The 21,175-nt window shown below is 38.2% G+C and overlaps 1 protein-coding gene across 1 annotated transcript; it reads left to right on the forward strand.

Annotated features, from left to right (window-relative positions):
- Nucleotides 1-9,666: 9,666 nt before the first annotated feature.
- On the forward strand, nt 9,667-21,175 carry LOC146651022 (nectin-4-like). Its single transcript, XM_085385288.1, has 7 exons — nt 9,667-9,851; nt 11,134-11,475; nt 11,593-11,895; nt 13,221-13,314; nt 17,599-17,753; nt 18,117-18,213; nt 19,073-21,175. The coding sequence occupies exons 1-7, from the start codon at nt 9,776-9,778 to the stop codon at nt 19,086-19,088; spliced, it is 1,083 nt and encodes a 360-aa protein (XP_085241414.1). The 5' UTR covers nt 9,667-9,775; the 3' UTR covers nt 19,089-21,175.

Genomic DNA, 21,175 nt, shown 5'->3' on the forward strand with positions numbered 1-21,175 from the left:
GATGTCTATTATTCCATGCCATGTGTTGTTGCTGGACAGGTGGGACCCCTTTTCAGGTCAGCTCGAGCAGACCTGTACAGAGCTCTGTCAACAGACCTACAGGGAGTGCAGAATTATTAGGCAAGTTGTATTTTTGAGGAATAATTTTATTATTGAACAACAACCATGTTCTCAATGAACCCAAAAAACTCATTAATATCAAAGCTGAATGTTTTTGGAAGTAGTTTTTAGTTTGTTTTTAGTTTTAGCTATTTTAGGGGGATATCTGTGTGTGCAGGTGACTATTACTGTGCATAATTATTAGGCAACTTAACAAAAAACAAATATATACCCATTTCAATTATTTATTTTTACCAGTGAAACCAATATAACATCTCCACATTCACAAATATACATTTCTGACATTCAAAAACAAAACAAAAACAAATCAGCGACCAATATAGCCACCTTTCTTTGCAAGGACACTCAAAAGCCTGCCATCCATGGATTCTGTCAGTGTTTTGATCTGTTCACCATCAACATTGCGTGCAGCAGCAACCACAGCCTCCCAGACACTGTTCAGAGAGGTGTACTGTTTTCCCTCCTTGTAAATCTCACATTTGATGATGGACCACAGGTTCTCAATGGGGTTCAGATCAGGTGAACAAGGTGGCCATGTCATTAGTTTTTCTTCTTTTATACCCTTTCTTGCCAGCCACGCTGTGGAGTACTTGGACGCGTGTGATGGAGCATTGTCCTGCATGAAAATCATGTTTTTCTTGAAGGATGCAGACTTCTTCCCGTACCACTGCTTGAAGAAGGTGTTTTCCAGGAACTGGCAGTAGGACTGGGAGTTGAGCTTGACTCCATCCTCAACCCGAAAAGGCCCCACAAGCTCATCTTTGATGATACCAGCCCAAACCAGTACTCCACCTCCACCTTGCTGGCGTCTGAGTCGGACTGGAGCTCTCTGCCCTTTACCAATCCAGCCACGGGCCCATCCATCTGGCCCATCAAGACTCACTCTCATTTCATCAGTCCATAAAACCTTAGAAAAACCAGTCCTGAGATATTTCTTGGCCCAGTCTTGACGTTTCAGCTTGTGTGTCTTGTTCAGTGGTGGTCGTCTTTCAGCCTTTCTTGAACTGAACATAAGTTCCCTGCAATTTCTGAAGAATATTACAGTAAATCTGGCTGAAACTTGGCCCAGACGTACAGCAGGTTTCCCGGAGGAGGGATGTGTTGAAAGTTGGACTTCAAATACTAAGGATGATTTTTAATGAATTTCTGAAATTTCCATAATTGTAGTGTATTGGCTGTATTAGATTGAATATAAATGTCCTTTAATTTCTGAGGAATTCTACAGTAAATCTGGATGAAACTTGGCACACAGGTACAGTAGGTGTCCCAGAGGAGGGATGTGTTGAAAGTTGGACATCAACTACTCAGGATGATTTTTAATGAATTTCTGAAAATTGACATAATTCTATTGTATTGACTGTATTAGATTGAATACAAGTTTCCTGTAATTTCTGAGGAATTTTACAGTAAATCTGGCTGAAACTTGGCACACAGGCACAGTAGGTGTCCCAGAGGAGGGATGTGTTGAAAGTTGGACCTCAACTACTCAGGATGATTTTTAATGAATTTCTGAAAATTGACATAATTCTATTGTATTGGCTGATTGCGTTGAATATAAGTTTCCTTTAATTTCTGAGGAATTCTACAGTAAATCTGGCTGAAACTTGGCACACAGGTACAGTAGGTGTCCCAGAGGAGGGATGTGTTGAAAGTTGGACATCAACTACTTAGGATGATTTTTAATGAATTTCTGACATTTCCATAATTGTATTGACTGTATCGGGCTGTTTCATTGTAATTTGTGTGCGCGCATGTGCGTGCGACTGTTCGCGCGCGCGCACGTGTGCACGGGTATAGGCTTTCAATCGGCACATAAAGCGAAAAGGCGCTACCGTAAAGACTGGTGTAAAATATATATATATATATATATATATATATATATATATATATATATATATATATATATATATATATATATATATATATATATATATACATATGTTAGTGTTCATCAGTTTGACACAAATAAATATGTCCATTTGAAGAAGATATTACACACCGGAGGCCTCAAGTATTGTCTGTGCAAATGTCCTTCGTGCCTGGGCCATCTCTTTTTTTGTCGTCAAAAATGTCATTTCTGGTTTATTTGGGAATGCTTCCATTACTACTTTGACCATCTGAAATAAAAAAAAACCAAAAACAATTAATTGAAAACATCTGCAAATGTTACACTTCCTGTTTACACAATTTAACCTTTTAAGGTTATTTTAACTTCCCCCACCCCATCTTCTTATCTAATTTCACAGAAAAATATTATTGCGTTACTGTGGTACCATACCATGATGACCATTACTCCTCAGCTAGAACCATCCCGTTGAAATGGATGTGTCAGTACTCCTCCTCGAAGTCTCACATTCACCCAGTCTGTTTTGTTGTAGCATGTCCTCCTCATTTTGAAGTATTCACTTTGTGAACATAACATACATCACATTTATATACAAATGAAAGATAAAAGTCACACAGAAAAAGACACATATAGTACATATCACTGTTTTTAATGGTGTGTCAGAAAGCCCTGTGCTCTACATTATGTTAGATGAAGTATCAAACTTATTAACATGTTCTTTTAAATCTACAAATGTTAACTGTCTCAAATGTATCACTGCTTAAACACTGTCAGTGGTTTTTTTATTATTTAAAATTACATATGTGTGTAATTTTGAATTATTTTTTTAAATTCTTTAAAGAACTGATAACCACAGATTTTATTAAACTTTAATCTACAACCATACGTTCACCTTTAGAAAAAGACCTCCTAAGTCCTCCTGTCACTTCTCTAATACTTCATGTTATTATATACATGTAATAACGCATAATTACCAGAATCTTTTGGCTGCACGGTCAGACTCTTCCTGCTCCAAAGAGTTTCTTGAAGGATCGACCAAATACAGACAGCTGTCATCTGCATTTATGTACTGCGATAGATATATAAATTTAAAAAGTACATAAATTTTCAATAATGTGTTATTGAAACAAACTGTTTTCACAGAAATGCTGCTCATACTAACCAGAAACTTCCAGTGTATATTTCCAATGTTCACAAAGGATAAAACGGCTCTGTAGTTGTCAAAGTTCACCTGTGACATATTAGGAATTAATTACAAATTTGCAACAATACCTTTTCCATTTCGAGATATTAATGAACTTTTAAAAAATTAATTCTAGAATATATAAAAAAATTTTTTTACCTTGGACAAGCTTTGTCTCCTGATTAGTTCTCTCTCTCCATAGAGGATCACACCGCTCGTGTAGTGGTTCATAATGTAGATATTATTCCCCTGATTTAGCCGAATGGCCCAGTGGTGCAGGAGACTTTCAATGACCTGAGGAGTATAATAAATAACCTTTTATTACTTTGTAAACATGATAAAGTTTTGGAATACAAAGTTTAATAAAGATTTTTTTAACTTACGTATACTCAGTATTCAGTCATGAGGATATGCCTGGAATGTCGATCTAAAGTAGTACTTACTGAATGTGTAGGGAAAAACTAATGTCCTGCACCAGCTTTAACGTTAACCTTATGCAGTACTTTTTTTTTTTTAAATAACTAGTTTACATACCTCTCCAACAAGCCAGCTGTGTGGTCTAAGGGTCAGGAACTCACTGTGACGTATGACAAAGTTGTTACCTCTAATCTGAGATGGGACCACAGAAACAACAACTTCCGTTTCCTGTTGTTTCCACAAATATGCGACCTGTGTTTCAACAAGACAATAGTAACTAAATTCAAATAATTCTTCTTATGAGAACATTCATTGTAATCAATTACAACGGTTTTAAATCTAACTCAAATAAGTATTTAGTCAGCCACCGATTGTGCAAGTTCCCCCACCTAAAATGATGACAGAAGTCAGTAATTTGCACCAGAGGTACACTTCAACTGTGAGAGACAGAATGTGAAAAAAAAATCCATGAATTCACATGGTAGGATTTGTAAAGAATTTATTCGTAAATCAGGGTGGAAAATAAGTATTTGGTCACCTCAAACAAGGAAAATCTCTGGCTCTCACAGACCTGTAACATCTTCTGTAAGAAGCTTTTCTGTCCCCCACTCGTTACCTGTATGAATGGCACCTGTTTGAACTCATCATCTGTATAAAAGACACCTGTCCACAGCCTCAAACAGTCAGACTCCAAACTCCGCCATGGCCAAGACCAAAGAGCTTTCGAAGGACACCAGGAAAAGTATTGTATACCTGCACCAGACTGGGAAGAGTGAATCTACAATAGGCAAGCAGCTTGGTGTGAAAAAATCAACTGTGGGAGCAATCATCAGAAAATGGAAGACATACAAGACCACTGATAATCTCCCTCGATCTGGGGCTCCACGCAAGATCTCATCCCGTGGGGTCAAAATGATCATGAGAACGGTGAGCAAAGATCCCAGAACCACACGGGGGGACCTGGTGAATGACCTGCAGAGAGCTGGGACCAAAGTAACAAAGGTCACCATCAGTAACACACTACAACGGCAGGGAATCAAATCCCGCAGTGCCAGACGTGTTCCGCTGCTGAAGCCAGTGCATGTCCAGGCCCGTCTGAAGTTTGCCAGAGAGCACATGGATGATACAGCAGAGGATTGGGAGAATGTCATGTGGTCAGATGAAACCAAAGTAGAACTTTTTGGTATAAACTCAACTCGTCGTGTTTGGAGGAAGAAGAATACTGAGTTGCATCCCAAGAACACCATACCTACTGTGAAGCATGGGGGTGGAAACATCATGCTATGGGGCTGTTTTTCTGCCAAGGGGACAGGACGACTGATCCGTGTTAAGGACAGAATGAATGGGGCCATGTATCGTGAGATTTTGAGCCAAAACCTCCTTCCATTAGTGAGAACTTTGAAGATGAAACGAGGCTGGGTCTTCCAACATGACAATGATCCAAAACACACCGCCCGGGCAACAAAGGAGTGGCTCCGTAAGAAGCATTTGAAAGTCCTGGAGTGGCCTAGCCAGTCTCCAGACCTCAACCCCATAGAAAATCTGTGGCGGGAGTTGAAAGTCCGTGTTGCTCGGCGACAGCCCCAAAACATCACTGCTCTCGAGAAGATCTGCATGGAGGAGTGGGCCAAAATACCAGCTACTGTGTGTGCAAACCTGGTAAAGACCTATAGTAAACGTTTGACCTCTGTTATTGCCAACAAAGATTATGTTACAAAGTATTGAGTTGTATTTTTGTTATTGACCAAATACTTATTTTCCAGGCTGATTTACGAATAAATTCTTTACAAATCCTACCATGTGGATTCATGGACTTTTTTTTCACATTCTGTCTCTCACAGTTGAAGTGTACCTCTGGTGCAAATTACTGACCTCTGTCATCATTTTAGGTGGGGGAACTTGCACAATCGGTGGCTGACTAAATACTTTTTTGCCCCACTGTATGTGTCAAGCAGGTAGACAGGCCTTTTGTTTTGCATATTATTTTATTTCCACTTTAGGGAAGCTGTTGGCGTCTTTTTGTTTTAGTAATGTCTTTGATCTGGCTCAGCCGCCCGGTTCTCGTCCCCAACATTTTTCTTTTGTTAAGCTTACTGTTATCAGGGCATGGTAAATGAACAGTAAACCTTGCCTGATTACTAATCTTCCCGTTTCCCTCTCATTGATTTATTTGGGTTGTCATGGAAGAAGTATTAAACAATGCCTTTTATTAGAACATAAGCATTGATATGCAGTAATTGTATTTGAATTAGTTAAATATGAGTGGGCAACTCTGACCATGACAAGACTGCATTTACTTTAAGGAATTAATAAAAAAAATGTAGACATATTGTTGTCATTATTTTTACTCTTCAATTTGATGTGTTTTTTCTTTAAGATAGTATCAGAAGTTGCTCCTCCACCATGAAAAAAAAAACGGTTGCATGCATTCTTTTACTACATCCACAATTCTCCTCTGTGGTCTTCCTCACTCATCCTGTTTGGAGCTTAATGTTCAACATCCTTTATCTATTAAAATTACAGAAGTAGAAGAAAGTAATCATCAGAGCAGGAATCATGATAAATGATAAATAGATTACCAGTACATGAAAACATAACATTTGCATAATTTCTCTGATAACCCTGCATTGGATGGGTTTATTAACGGTGGGCTGAAATTGTACTATAGTCTGCTGATGAGGAACTTTTTTGAATGTTGAATTAAATGTCCTCCACAATCTGTATATGAATTGTCATTAAAACCATAGAGATTCTTACTTATAAAGGAAAGAAAAGTGTGACAATGCCCATCAACATATAGTGTATATTTTTTGAAACATTACAAAGAGGCGTGTGCTGCTGAACTTGGGGAGCCGCTACAACGAGTCTTCAACCTCAGTCTGCGACTGGGGAGAGTGCCCGCCCTATGGAAGACATCCTGCATTGTCCCGGTCCCCAAAAAGAACCGGCCCAATGAGCTGAATGACTTCCGACCGGTGGCACTGACGTCACATCTTATAAAGACTCTAGAGCGGCTCTTCCTCAACCTCCTCCGACCACAGGTACAACATGCCCAGGACCCACTACAGTTTGCATACAAGGCGGGTGTCGGAGTGGAGGATGCCATCCTGTACCTCCTACACAGAGCCCACTCACACCTGGATGGGGGAAAAGGCACGGTCAGGATCCTGTTTCTTGACTTTTCCAGTGCCTTTAATACCATCCGGCCCTGTATGCTTCAGGAAAAACTGAACAGGATGGAGGTGGACCCCTGCCTGGTGGCTTGGATCTCCAACTACCTCACCGACAGACCACAGTACGTCAGGCTGAAGGACATCACGTCTGACACTGTGGTCAGCAGCACAGGAGCACCACAGGGAACTGTGCTGTCCCCTCTTCTCTTCACCCTGTACACCTCTGACTTCTGCTACAACTCTGAATTATGCCATATTCAGAAGTTTGCAGATGACACGGCCATCATGGGGTGTATCTGGGATGATCAGGAAGAGGAGTACAGAAGTCTGGTGAGGAACTTTGTCGCATGGAGTCACACAAACCACCTGCAACTCAACACCTCAAAGACTAAGGAACTGGTTGTGGACTTCGGGAGGTCCAGAGAAGGTCCACTGCCGGTTCAGATAGAGGGGGAGGAGGTGGAGGTGGTCAACAAGTACAAGTACCTCGGGCTGTGGGTGGACAATAAACTGGACTGGTCATGCAACACAGAGCACCTGTATAAAAAAGCCCAAAGCCGACTGTACTTCCTCAGGAGGCTGAGGTCTTTTAACATCTGCAGGAAGCTCCTGAGGATGTTTTACCAGTCAGTGGTTGCTGGAGTACTTTTCTATGCTGTGGTGTGCTGGGGGAGCAGCACAGCAAAGAGGGACTCATCCAGGCTGGAGAAACTGATCAGGAGGGCTAGCTCTGTGGTCGGCATGAAGCTGGACACTCTGGTGACAGTGGCAGAGAAAAGGACATTAAAGAAACTGCTGGACATTATGAACAATGCTGGGCATCCTCTGCACATGGCCATAAACAATCAGAAGAGTCTGTTCAGTGACAGGTTGCTTCTCCCCAAGACAAGAACTAACAGACTTAAAAACTCCTTTGTCCCACACGCCATCAAACTGTTTAACTCCTCTCTGGAGGGGAGAGGGAGGGGAAACAGGAGGACAAAGGAGGGGGGAACAACTAAGCTGTAGTGCCTCTTCACCTCACTGTGCAATACCTTGTGCAATACTTTTTGTAAATAGTCAACAGTGCAATAGACTCAATACTTGAAATGTGCAATTCACTTGTATTTTTATTTTTTATTCCTATTTATTCTATTTATCCCCTTTGTATATTTTATTTATATTTGTCTCTGTATTTATATATGTGTGTGTGTGTGTGTGTGTGTGTGTGTGTGTGTGTGTGTGTGTGTGTGTGTGTGTGTGTGTGTGTGTGTGTGTGTGTGTGTGTGTGTATATATATATATATATATAACAATTCTGTAACTGTAACTTCGGTCGTTGCTGTGCTTTTTTTGGAAGTCGAATTTCCCAGAGGAACCCACCCAAGGGATTAATAAAGTTCTATCTTATCTTATCTTATCTTATCTTATCTTATCTTATCTTAAGATACATGTAATTCTGGGTTCACCTGAATTACAGATTAGACTGGTGGACAAACAGAGATGCTGTGTACAACTGGTGACAGCATCAGTGACAGGGATGCCAAAAGGAAGAACAAATTAATCAGCAAGGCTGGAAGCAGAATTAGGAGGCGTCATAGTCAGCTAGGGTCAGAGATCAATGAACAAATTTCCCACTTTCTTGGATAATGCATCACCCTCAAAAGGATTCAAAATTTGGGCCATCAAGAACAGTTCAGGAAACCTCTTTTATTGTTTCGTCTGTGAAAATGTATAAATGAAATGTAAATTATGTTAAAGGCAAACACATTTGTAAGCAATAAGAAACAAACATGCTTTGCATTATGTCTTTAAACATCTGTATGGACTTGATACAATATTTATTAACTGAATTTAAAAACATGTCTTACATAGTGGGAGTATTTCTTTTACTGATGATATTACAATGATATGTATTTTCTATGACTAAATAATGCTCTAACACATGGCAATAACAGCAGATGTGGCAATTTTGTAATTTGTTGTATAAATTTGATATTATTTTAGGCAGTATATTTTCTTAGCCTTTATCATACTCTGTCAACACAGCAATCTCAGAAACCGTACAGTATATTTGGCTGTGGATCACAGGGTGAAGAGTGGAGACAGCCTAGAGTCAGAATCCAGTGAAATATCTGCGTCACCTCTTACAGTTTTCCTGTAATCTGAGCTCAAAGATGTCAATATGTAGAGTACAGTAAAGCAAAATGGGAAGATTTTACTATCAATTTTCTCAAAAACCGTACAGTAAATTTGGCTGTGGATGACAGTGTGAAGAGTGGGGGTCACCCAGAGTCAGAATCCAGTGAAATATCTGTGTCACCTCTTACAGTTTTCCTGTAATCTGAGCTCAAAGATGAGAATATTAAAAGTACAGTAGAGTAAATTGGGTAAATTGACTATCAATTTTCTCAAAAACAGTACAGTATATTTGGCTGTGGATCACAGGGTGCAGAGTGGGGGTCACCCAGAGTCATAATCCAGTGAGATATCTGTGTCACCTCTTATAGTTTTCCTGTAATCTGAGCTCAAAGATGTCAATATGTAGAGTACAGTAAAGCAAAATGGGAAGATTTTACTATCAATTTTCTCAAAAACCGTACAGTAATTTTTGCTGTGGATGACAGTGTGAAGAGTGGGGGTCACCCAGAGTCAGAATCCAGTGAAATATCTGTGTCACCTCTTACAGTTTTCCTGTAATCTGAGCTCAAAGATGAGAATATTAAGAGTACAGTAGAGTAAATTGGGCAAATTTTATTGTTAATTTTCTCTGAATCATACAGTAATTTGGGCTGTGGATCACAGGGGGGAAAGTGGAGATAAACCAAAACTGGGAGTGGATTGTGAAGTAAAATAGTGTCAGGACAGAAAACACTTCGTTTTTAAGCCAGTCGGCACCTGTACCGTAATATGCGTAAGAGTAGTGCAACCACATTTTAGGTGCGGCTGGCGGGGCGGCTAGCTTGACTGTGACTTCGTAAGTGAGGGCTCACTTGACCGCAGTAAGCAGAGCGAGTGGATTTTTCTGTTTTTTCATTGGCAATTACAGCGAGAAGTCATGCAACGCTATTTTCCCCTGATAACTTGTCGTTTGTTGCTAATATCTGCGCTTCTATTTGCCAGAGAAGCTGACGGTACGTAGTTTGTTTTCCATACTTCGATAGGCTGCAGCTGAAGGGAGATAATCTGGCAGATGTTACAACTGAAGGCTGTAAAAATCTAACAGCGAAAAATGTGGGACTAGATAACGTGAGTGAAGGGAAAACAGACTAGAAATGAAAAACCAGGTATGACAAAGTTAAATTTAAACCGAAACAGCAGTAACGCTTTTTATAAAGTAAAAAGTGAAAAGTTCAAAAACTTTTATATTTTGTTCACATTTTTTCGGCGAATGCTGATTATATAAGACAAGTTTGTCTTCAGCTGAATAAATTCAATTGAAGCCAGACTTTACAGATAGGTAGGAACCTGGAAGGTTTTAGATTAATAAGGCAAAACAAGTCAGTAGTAGTTGGTAGCACATGGATTCTTGCGTATGCTTTAGATTTTCAGAGTGTATTTTGGAGCAATTACCCAACGATTACCCAACAGGTTATTTTTACTTTGATTTGTCTGAGTTTTGTAATTGTGCAGTTGTGTTTATGTCGGTCACATTTTGTGTGGTAAATGGTATTTTGAGTTTTAATTGTCTTTACTGTACTGTGGTTTGTTGTATTGTAATTATATTGTGCTTTGTGGCCTACAGTTACTAAAACTGTTTTGCTAGTGTTTTTTCTTTTGTTCCTTTTGTTTGCTAGTACAAGACAAAAGAGCTGTTGGAGGCAGGCAACTTTGCAAGACTGAATAAAGTGACTGTTTTGAGTTGTCACCATGGTGCTTGATTTGGAATAATGTATGAAATACCCTGACACCCATTAAGTCCGCACTAGTGACAAATATCTCATCCTGATGCTAAAGGAAGTGGCCGTACCAACGTTTCTAGTTCTTCTATATTGAACTTGGAAAAATGTGTTTTTATTGTATGAAGCCTGGACGCATTGTAGCTGAGTGTCCCATTTTAGGTAAAAACCAGGAAGCCACACCCATGGCTCCAAATGGTTCTGTACAGGCCAAATAACCAAATCAGACACTATGCTCTGAGAGTTTTTGCTTGGGTTTTGAACAATTTATCCTAGATGGACTTGGAGCTGTAATTTTAAATCTGTGTAAATCAGACGTGCACTGTGGTCACGCCAGCATCGAATCCATCCAAGTTATATGGTTTATTAAAATAATCAAATTACAGCATTTACATTTATGTTAGACTACTTTTAATTAACTGCTTTAGCTGTAACTTTAAATCTGTGTAAAGCATCTCCTCTCTTGTCTCTTATCTTTAAGCTGAGGTTTGATCTTAGTGTTTCATGCTCTTTACAGCTCTAAAGGTGATTGGTGGAAGTGTGACAGCGGTTCAAGGAGGTACGGCCATCTTACCGTGTCATGTCATTGACACCAATGATGACCTGACACAGATTACCTGGCAAAGGAAGACTAGAAAAAACCCTCATAATGACAATTTTATTACTATCCAACCCAGAAATGGACTACAGTTTGTCAATGGACGTGATGATCGATTTAAATATGTCGGGAATTTTAACAACAATAATGGAACTCTCCAGTTATCCAATGTTGCCCTGAAGGATGAAGGCAGCTACACGTGCATCTTCACCCTGTTTCCAAGTGGAAATCAGAAGATTGAGATTCCTCTAAACCTGCTCGGTATACAAATGAAATGTGTTTTAAGATATTCTAGGTGTTTGTATAACCGATGTAGATAGAGTTACTTTTACTGTCATGCTTACATGTCAACTTATTTGTGTGCTGTACCTCTCCTAGTGCCTCCTTTCACAAGTGTGATGGACAATCTTCCTACTTTGGGCACAGAAGAGGTTTTATTTGCTACCTGCACGGCTGCTGGATCGAAGCCTCCTGCAGAGGTGAGGTGGCTCACTGGTGCTTTGGGAGACAAAGTGAGGACAACAACAAACTCCACCCAGTATGACAACGGTACGACTACCACAGTCAGCTCTCTGTTTGGTGTTCCTACGAGAGAGATTAATGGTCACCAGATCCAGTGTGTTATCAGTGGTGACTCCCTGTCTGCAGAAGAAACCCTGGCCTTCACCATACAGGTCTACTGTGAGTATCAGCTGTTCATGGAGTTTATTATTTTTCCTCTTCTTTTTTTTTTTATCACTGTTCATTTAAGAATTTTAACAGTTTAATGAAATCATTAATAAAGTACACCAACACACCCAGGATCAATCTCAGCCTGTTTTATACAAAAACAGACATAAACGTTCTCATATTTCTGTCTTTGTTCAGGAGAAGGTTTTAGCGGGGGGGTTGCATTTGCAGTTGCAACCTTATCCCTGCTGGCATGACTTTGCCTCTGTGTTAAGTCTCTTAAATTTAGGTTGTCACAGCAGACGGAGAGATTTCCTCAAAAACCAGAAAGACTAAGTGGCGACATTTAGACTCGTATAAAGGGTGTTGTTACGCCACTATTGCAAAAGATGAAATCATGTAACCAAAAAAATACAGTGAAGTCATACCACAGTAGTTATTCCAGTGAGATGAAACTATTGACTTTGAGTCCAGACACAAGTCTGTTTCCTCAGTGACTGGTACTACAATACTGGAATATTTGTGTGCAATGTGGTTCTATACATGCATTCTTATTAGATACATTATTAATATAATGTATGTCACTTTTTGTCAGTTGTTCCGTAATTTTAGTTGCTCTCTCTGCAGACCTTCACCTCTCAGTACCAATAAACTACTATTTCAGATATTCAGCCTGTCCTGCAGAGTTTGTGGCCTGAGGTTATGTCCTACTGGTTCCTGCATGACAAAACACCATGTCACTAAGTAAAAGCTGTCTTCTCAAGCTAGATGATGAGTTCAATTAGCATCATTCTCTTTCCAGTGAGAAAATCTGTGCAGTTCCCCTAGGTTCAAGGTTCTTTATTTGTCACATGCATAGTTATACAAGTATAAAACAGTGAAATGTAACCTGACACGCTCCTCGACTTGTGCAAAAATTGCAGGGGGGTAGAGGAAGAACATTATATATATATATAATATAAACATGGGTATTATCAAACAAGCAATTTATATGTCAAACTATAAGTAAAATTAAATGAGGCTGTTTTGAAGTATTGTGTGCTCTTTTTTTTTAGTGATGTTATATAACTGTGGTGTTCTGTTTCTGGTGGAATTCCCCAAAAGATCAAGAAACCTAATATGTTGTTTTTAGTATAAAGTGACTGTACGTGAGCCGGTGACACCTTTGACTGTGTTTGAAAGGATTAATCTTTGAAACTGAATGAAAACCAAGATTTGTGGTTTTGCCTGACGTGACAGGGTTCAAACATTTATGAAACATTATTTTGACATGATTAGTATTTCCTTAGTTTGGGGTTTACAGTTTTTTTTGTTTGTTTTTTCTTTGATTTTTGCAGTTTCTCCTACAGAAGTGAAAATTTCAGCAATTTCAGAGGATTCGTTTGAGTGTGTGACAGAAGCTAACCCAAATGCAAAATTCACCTGGATCAGGTAAAGCAGTTTTAGTAATGGTTTCGGTTGAAATATTCATTTAAATGCTGAGAGAGAAAGAGACTTATATTTAGAGGCACATGTACACATGTGGGTAAAAACTCTTTTTGTAGTGCTGGCAGTGAATTTTGCAAAATAAACTGCAGACTATGATATCAGATGAAAGCTCAGTGTGAGTACTTTAAGCACATAATCTGCGATCTGATCAAAAGGTCAGCCAGTTAAACTTAATTGCTCAGTGATTTAATACCCTAAAAAAATCCTCCACCTCACTTTCTCTCAGAAGCATAATGTTCCTCATGTTCAGTTTGTTAAGAAAATAACATCCATAACATGGATTTAGAAAATGTATGCCCACGCATATGACAGAGAAAGGAGCCATTTTTCTATTAATGCAATCCTTTTAGAAAGTAAAGAACTGGTGCTGTTTTAAAAAGTTTATGAGGTCATTCTTTTCTTATTTTATTTATTGAATTTTATTGTTTTATTTATATTTTGATATTGCTAGGGATGATGCAATGATCGGGGACCATTCTTAATTTCGTTGTTCTCATGACAATGACAATAAAGTTTCTGATTCTTAATGATAAGGTACCATGGAAAGTTGTGTTATTGTTAGCTGACCTGGCCAGAGGACCGGTGAGCTCATGTCTTTGTCCTTATGAACAGTGTTGCCAACTTAGCGACTGATGGGCAAAATTACATGCCAAACCATGCTACCTTTGTGAATGTGACCTACAAGCATACTTAAAGGGTAAAATTAAGTGCAAACCATCCTGGCTTTATGAATATGAGCTACAAGCATACTCTGATGGGCAAAGTTAAGTGGCAAACTGTCATACCTACTTATATTTGTGCTGGAATTACTCTGTCACAGGAGAAATGTGCATAAACTACTTACAGTAGGACGTTTTGCCAAAATAGAATGGTTTGTCAGAACACCGGTACCAAGCCTGGATAAAGGAGGAGGGTTGGAATTATGACATTAAAAAAACCAATAATTGCTAAGATAATTTAATTTATAGTTCTAAATATATTCTAAATGCATTTAGGTAGTTTTTTTACTCACTTTATTTCTGTCCCACGATCAATGTTCCCTCTAATTTTTCATGTGTCTGAGCAAAAAATAAAGAAAATTTTAAAAAAAGGAAAAAAAAAGAACAGACAGTTACCTGAACCTGCAGCTATTTTGCATGCATACTTCTATCCCATTGGTGTTATCCCAGAAACTGAAGAGCAACTGGAGGGGAACCCAAGGAGATGATTTATTGATAGCGACATCACCTTTTGACATTAACGTCATTCATACCAGTATTTTAGGTACTGTTTTTTTTGGCAAGCTCTTGCAGATGCTATCAAGATTCGGCTATTGAGATTTTATTTTTCTGATCTTTTAGCCAATAGCCAGAGAAAAGATAAGACTTTCAGTTATACGTGTAACTGATCCACCTTTATTTGTATGAACAGGGATTACATTTGAGAGACCATCAAGTGTGCTGCTTTTCCATAAATTGCCTATGTGGCCTCACTTTCATCTTTAATTGATATCGTTGTATAAACTATATAAACCCAGTTCATTTGTGTATAGTACATATATAATGTGGTTGATAATGTAACTTTTAGATGGTTTAACTCTGAACTACTTTGAAGTTATAGGGAGGTCACTTCAGGTTAATACTGTAACACTGGTGTCTTCAGTAATGCCATTGTCTTGACCGCTAGAGCACATACATGATGACTCTAATTGGATGTTGGATTTTCCATGTGTGAATGGGAATACAGAGATGCTGCCCATGTGTCCAAAGAAAATTAGATGGACTTAAATATTGCTATTTAATACATATACCAACAGTGAGTCAGTATTGTTGTGGAATTTTGCAAAATGGAATAAAGTGGAATAAAGTCTGCAACACGGAAAGAGCTATTTATTTCTGGGCAGGAGAGCCAACACACACATTAAACATCACAGTTCACAGTCATGCCTGCTCTGCCCTTCGGATGCTTCTCTTTTACCCCTCCACACACAACTCTCTGTATCTTTAGGTCCCACGGCCTGTGGATGAAGACCTAAAAGCTACTCCCACTATCTTTTCCCAGGAAGCCCCTGGCGCTGGCTCTGAGATTCATCCTTCTGAGCAAAACAGTTAGCAAATAACATAATGAAACATCATTGCACCTAGCTAAGCAGTTTTCCTTACGACGTCATACTGACACACACACACACACACACACACACACACACACACACACACACACACACACACACACACACACACACACTTCACCTAAGCATACAAAGGTTATACCAAACCCTACAGTGAGATTTTAAACACATAAAGTCTAAATGTGAGGATAAACTAGAATTTTGCATAAGAGCTCTATTTAATTGTTGTTACAATGTCCAGACAATTACATTAAGGCAGGGATAGTTCAGTAGGTGGAGTGGTGGCCCCATGATTGGAATGTCGGGGGTTCGACTCCACTGAACGGTTACCCTGAGGTACCCCTGAGCAAGGTACCGTCCCTACACACTGCTCCCCGGGCGCTGCATTGGTGGCTGCCCACTGCTTCACTGGGTGAATGGGTTAAATGCAGAGGAGCAATTTCCCTATGGGGACTAACACACACACACATTAGCCTTTTACTGTTTTTAGATATTGCTTCCAAATAGTTAAAAGGTTTTTGTGTTTAGTTAGATCTTTATAAGTCCAAGTTTTTGGATTCAAAACCAGGGCTATATTGGTGTTGGGCAACAAAGGTAACAAGACTGCGACCGTGTTACCTTGCTAAAAGTTTTCAACAACTAGAGTGTAAAATTCATAAAGTCGCCTAATTTAAAAAAAAAAAGAAAAAAAATCTTATTCAACAGATGATTATCTCATGTTAGGGTTGGGTGTAGAATTCTTTGTTGAAGTAATAGCAGCCAAGCAACCCAAGACCATTTAATTTGTTCATGATATGAGGATTCATGAGGTAGTTTACACATGGTTCCTGGATTGGTGTTGGTAAAAAAAAAACTAAATGGTAAGTTGTGGAGAGAAGCTAACTGGTGGAAGAGTATTAGCTCCAGTGACAAAGGCAAGAATTGTTCCCAGCTTCTGTGTTCCCACTTAAAGTAATGGAAAAGCAAAACAGTCAAAAATTGCATTAAAAACAAAACATAAACACAGCAACACAAAATGCTTAAAGCATTACATTTACCTGCTGCATCTGTTAGGTAGACTCTTCAAAAGTAATGAAAACTGCTTCAGCATGCCCTTTATTGCTACTAGATGTAGAAAGGCAGATGGTAAAGAGGCTCTCAAGAAGATCAGCTGTGAGCATTGATGATTCATTTGTCTTCTTGGCTTTTCAGCCAATCACAGCAGTACAGACACCCTGCCTTGCATTTTTACTATACTTTTATACACATACCCATAGGTGATGTGTCGGTCGATATATGGATGATGCTTTCCAAAAAATAGCAACTAAACAAATAATTTTATCAGGTGCTTCTGAACTATAGAAATGCCTGGTCTTCAGGGAAAGCTGTTTTCGTGATGTATGATGTTCATACTTAAAGTTGGGACATTTTTAAATGTAATTGTAGGTAAGAAATTCACTATGTTCATAAAACAAAAGTGGAATTACAAATAACATGATTTTTTTTCACATACTTATAAACTCTTTTCATATTAAACCGCACCAGTGTCACTCAGCGATCTTTGGCTTCTCTCTCTGTAGTTCACTGATGATCCAATAAATGTGAGGAATCCCTGGCCAATGCAGTGCTTTAAATATTTTCAAGTTATATTTTTTTAATCTTAAGTGGCTATATTTTTTTTCAATACTTGAGAGAGCAAGCTCATTCTGCTAGTGTTAATCAGGTGAGATAAATGAGAATCAGATGTGGTGAAACTGAATCTTTTATTATCTAATATCTGAAATTGATGTTGTTTAGCTGCATTACATTGAATGCTTCAATCAATGCTCCCAAATCATTGAATCATCAATTATTGAAGACAAATGTGTAGACTGATGTAGTTTGAACAGATTTAGCAGGGCTCTGCTGATATGCACAAAATACAGTGGCATGAAACCTTACTCACACAAGATTTTCTTCAAAAAAGCAGAAATTAACATGAAAAGTGCCATTTACTCTTATTTTTTTTATACAAAATCTTAGTGTGAGCAAGTAAAGATCTATAACAAAGAGCTTATAACTGAAATGTATTCGACTTTTGGTACAACAGTTTTCTGCTCTCTCTGTACATTTCATGTTGAGTCTCATTCGTGTTTTTCTAGATCTGGCCAGTCTTTGCTGGAGTCTGCTGTCAAAGTAGACGGTGCAAACCTACAACTGCTCAGCCTGACGTCTGATCTAAATGGACTCTATCAGTGTGAAGCATCTAACGCATATGGAAGTAAACACGGTCAGCTCTATGTGCATGTGACATCAGGTGAAGTCTTAGCTTTTACAGTTTGTTCAAATCTATCTTTTGTTTCTGTTTTTTAGATCTGAGCTTTTGTGGATGTTGTGTCATGTTGCATGTTGATGAATGGTTGTCGGATGCTTCACCCAGTGCAACACATGTTATTAATACATGTTATTCTGCCTCACTGACAGAATCTCAGAGCGTGTCCTAGCTTGTGAAAGCTTTTTTCAGGGTCATATCAAGTTCATCTAATTTATTTTTGTACGTTAAAACTTGAAAATACAAGGAAGTTTTGAATGTGAAATATAAAACTAAATGTTAAGGAAGTGAGAAAGAACAATATTTAATTTCTTTCCCATGATATTGTTTCTTCTTGTGCCCCTGCAGGAACAAGCCGTGTTGCCTGGGCATTATTTCTTGTTTTGCTTTCCCTGAATGTTGGGGCTGCAGCATGGTACTTTTATAAATCTGGACGTTTTAAAAGGTACTTTGAACAATAACATAGCTAATATGTGGTATAATATGTAGTCATTCTGATATAACAGTATATGGACATAATGGACAACTGGGTCTAGTAATCTTTGGTAAGTAGAAAAGGGTAAAAAATCAAATGCAGGTACAGTCCAGACTCAGGTTTAATTCAAGGGGCTGGAAAACAATATAAATGTCTTTCTTTCTTTTTTTCTTTTCTTTTTTTGCACAATTCAAAATCAAACATCCGTTTTGAGGGTCTCAAATTGGATAATTTCCTCAGAAGCTTTTACAGAAGTGTCCCACATAGCAAACTTGGTATGGCCCAGATCTGGCCCACACAATGTGCTTACACATGGCCCACATACCACAATAGGCTGTAACTAAGCTGCTATTGAAAGACACATTGCAAACTAGCTGTTTGCAGCATTATCAAGGGCTGAGTACTTCTTAAAGCAACATATTTCATAATTCGTTCTATTAAAAAAGTATGTTGCAATACCACAGGTAGTTTATTAGTTGATGATCTATATAAATGACATTATTATTGGGAGTTGAGTCTCTCTTGCCTTGGTTGTGATTAGTTTTACTTGAATTTAATGTAAAACTCTATTATCTGAGGTATATTTATAGTTTTAGTTATGCAAAAGGCATTTTATTAAATATGCTTTTCTTGAGGAAACAATTTAAAGCAGCTGAGAAGTTAAAATAATAATTTTTCCATTACTATTGTCTAGGATATTAAACGTTTATAATTATAATAGTTTTATAATATTAAACATTCATTAGCAGATAAACTGAAAGTCTCTTCATGTTCAGTTGAAATTAAATGCAATTTTAAATTAGTGTTCTGCCCCGGCTTCCTCTAACAGCTGTGGGAGCAAATAAGGGACAACATCTGGACCGATGCCTCCACCAACGTGTCATTCCACAGTCAACTGGTAAACATACAGATGAATAGATGGAGGTATTTGGTAACATTTCCTACCCGCGAATCCCTTTTATTTTGTGATTCAGGTTTATAAATGTTTTTGTCTTACTTTAAAATTGCAGTAATTGCATAAATACACGCAAAACATTGGTAACTGACTCCCACTCTCCTTGCATGTCACTCCCACTGCCACAGCATTTTGGATGTGGCTTTTACTGCCTGTTCCTGTTGTCATGAACAACTTAAGCAGTATTTGGGATCCATACTGTTTCCACCAACAGTTTGAAGTGCTTTCATCTGCAGTTGGCTGTTGATAGCAGTTATATTAATGTGGTTACAGCTGTTTTTGTTTTTCCCCATCTACTTATTATTACTACCCTTCATGAAGGGTAACAATGTTAATTGTATATTTTTAGGTTTAAAATGTACAGTACCAGCACAAGTTTAGACACACAGCCTGTTCATCAGCAGTACACCACGAAAGCCCACGCAGACATTGGGTTCAAAACAGCTCGCAGACAGTACAAACACTCACACCAGACAACACCTTGAATGCAGTAATCTGTCTGTCTGGTGTATAATTACTACTGAGCAACCAAAGCTGAGGGTGCAAACACTTGCTCTGTAATTTCAACCAGTATCATTAGTATATAATTTTATAACTATGCAGCCCTGCCTTTGTCCTTTTTATTTAAAAAAAAAAAAGGAATCTCAATCACTCATCAGGGACTTTTTTATACAGATAAAAGATCCTCCATTTTGCCAGATTTATTATTTTAGGGTTTTGTTTTTTTTAAATTAAATGGTAAATGGCTTGTATTTGTATAGCACTTTACTTAATGCCTAAGGACCCCAAAGTGCTTTACACTACATTCAGTCATTCACACATTCACACACTGGTGATGGCAAGCTACATTGTAGCCACAGCTGCTCTGGGGCACACTGAATTAAAATCAAAGGTCTTATCCTGCTTAAATTTTTTCATTTAACCATCTATAAGAAACATTAAGTCTGAACATTTTCCGGGAGAGTTTAGCTAGAAAGGAAAGGTTTTGTTTCCCTTATTTCATGTTGTTTTCACAGACCTGTTGATTTCCTAGTGGAACTTTTGCACATCTGTTTTAGGTACGAACTTTTACTGCAGTGAATGATAGAGATACCAAATTTTTTTTCTGAGGAGCATGACTTTTGACCAGTATCTGACCAATCAAGTCATTGTTGCTAAATCAGTGTTTAGATTTTGTAAGTAAATAAGTATTTAGAAGTAAGTATTTTTTGTACCTCCATATTTTTTACTAAAACATATTTAGCTATCTTAATCCTTCTTAGCATTCGATGCACTTGTATATGTATTTTAACTGTACACCTTGAGCTATTTTTCTCTTGTTACTGAAGTGTAGACAGCATTGTTTTTATTTTTACACTAATGGTTATTTGTTACATTTGACCTTTCCACAACCTTAGCCATCACAGCTATATGAAAAGCCTTAACCTATCCTGAAGCCTGAATTTAGCATGCAACAAAACAGCCAAGGCACATTTGGCTCTTTAAAACCTGTCAAAAAAGTGAAACCCAGTAAAAATCTCTTCCCTTTGGCATCATATCTTTACACATTAAAATTATGAGGTATTACTTACTGGTGGCTTCACAAAGACACTGTTATAAAAGCATGGATTACCTGGGGACAAACTGAGGTGAAATTAAAATAAACTGATATATTTTTTTTGATTCTTTGTTTGTTACTTGTTACTTTTGTGAATGTCAATAAACAGCCAACAGTCTGGTTATGTGTTAATGTTGCCCTTTAACTACAGGACTTGCACCTTACTGATTGTTAATGACTTCCTGGGATCAACTTTGTAAGACGGGGCATAGCAGAAAATTTCTGAGAACCACTTTGGTATATGGTAGTGATAGTATAACATACTCTGGTGTCTCAAATGTGGCAGCTTTGCGTAAAAGATTAAATAACTAAAACATGGTCTTTGGTCTGCATTGTAAATTGATTTGTTTTTTTATTTGTCTTAAAAGTTAAATAAACCT

Source organism: Rhamphochromis longiceps, linkage group LG16 (genome assembly GCF_057381845.1).
Source record: "Rhamphochromis longiceps isolate RC_006_pf linkage group LG16, R_longiceps_female_GT1.1, whole genome shotgun sequence".
Classification (NCBI taxonomy): Eukaryota; Metazoa; Chordata; class Actinopteri; order Cichliformes; family Cichlidae; genus Rhamphochromis; species Rhamphochromis longiceps.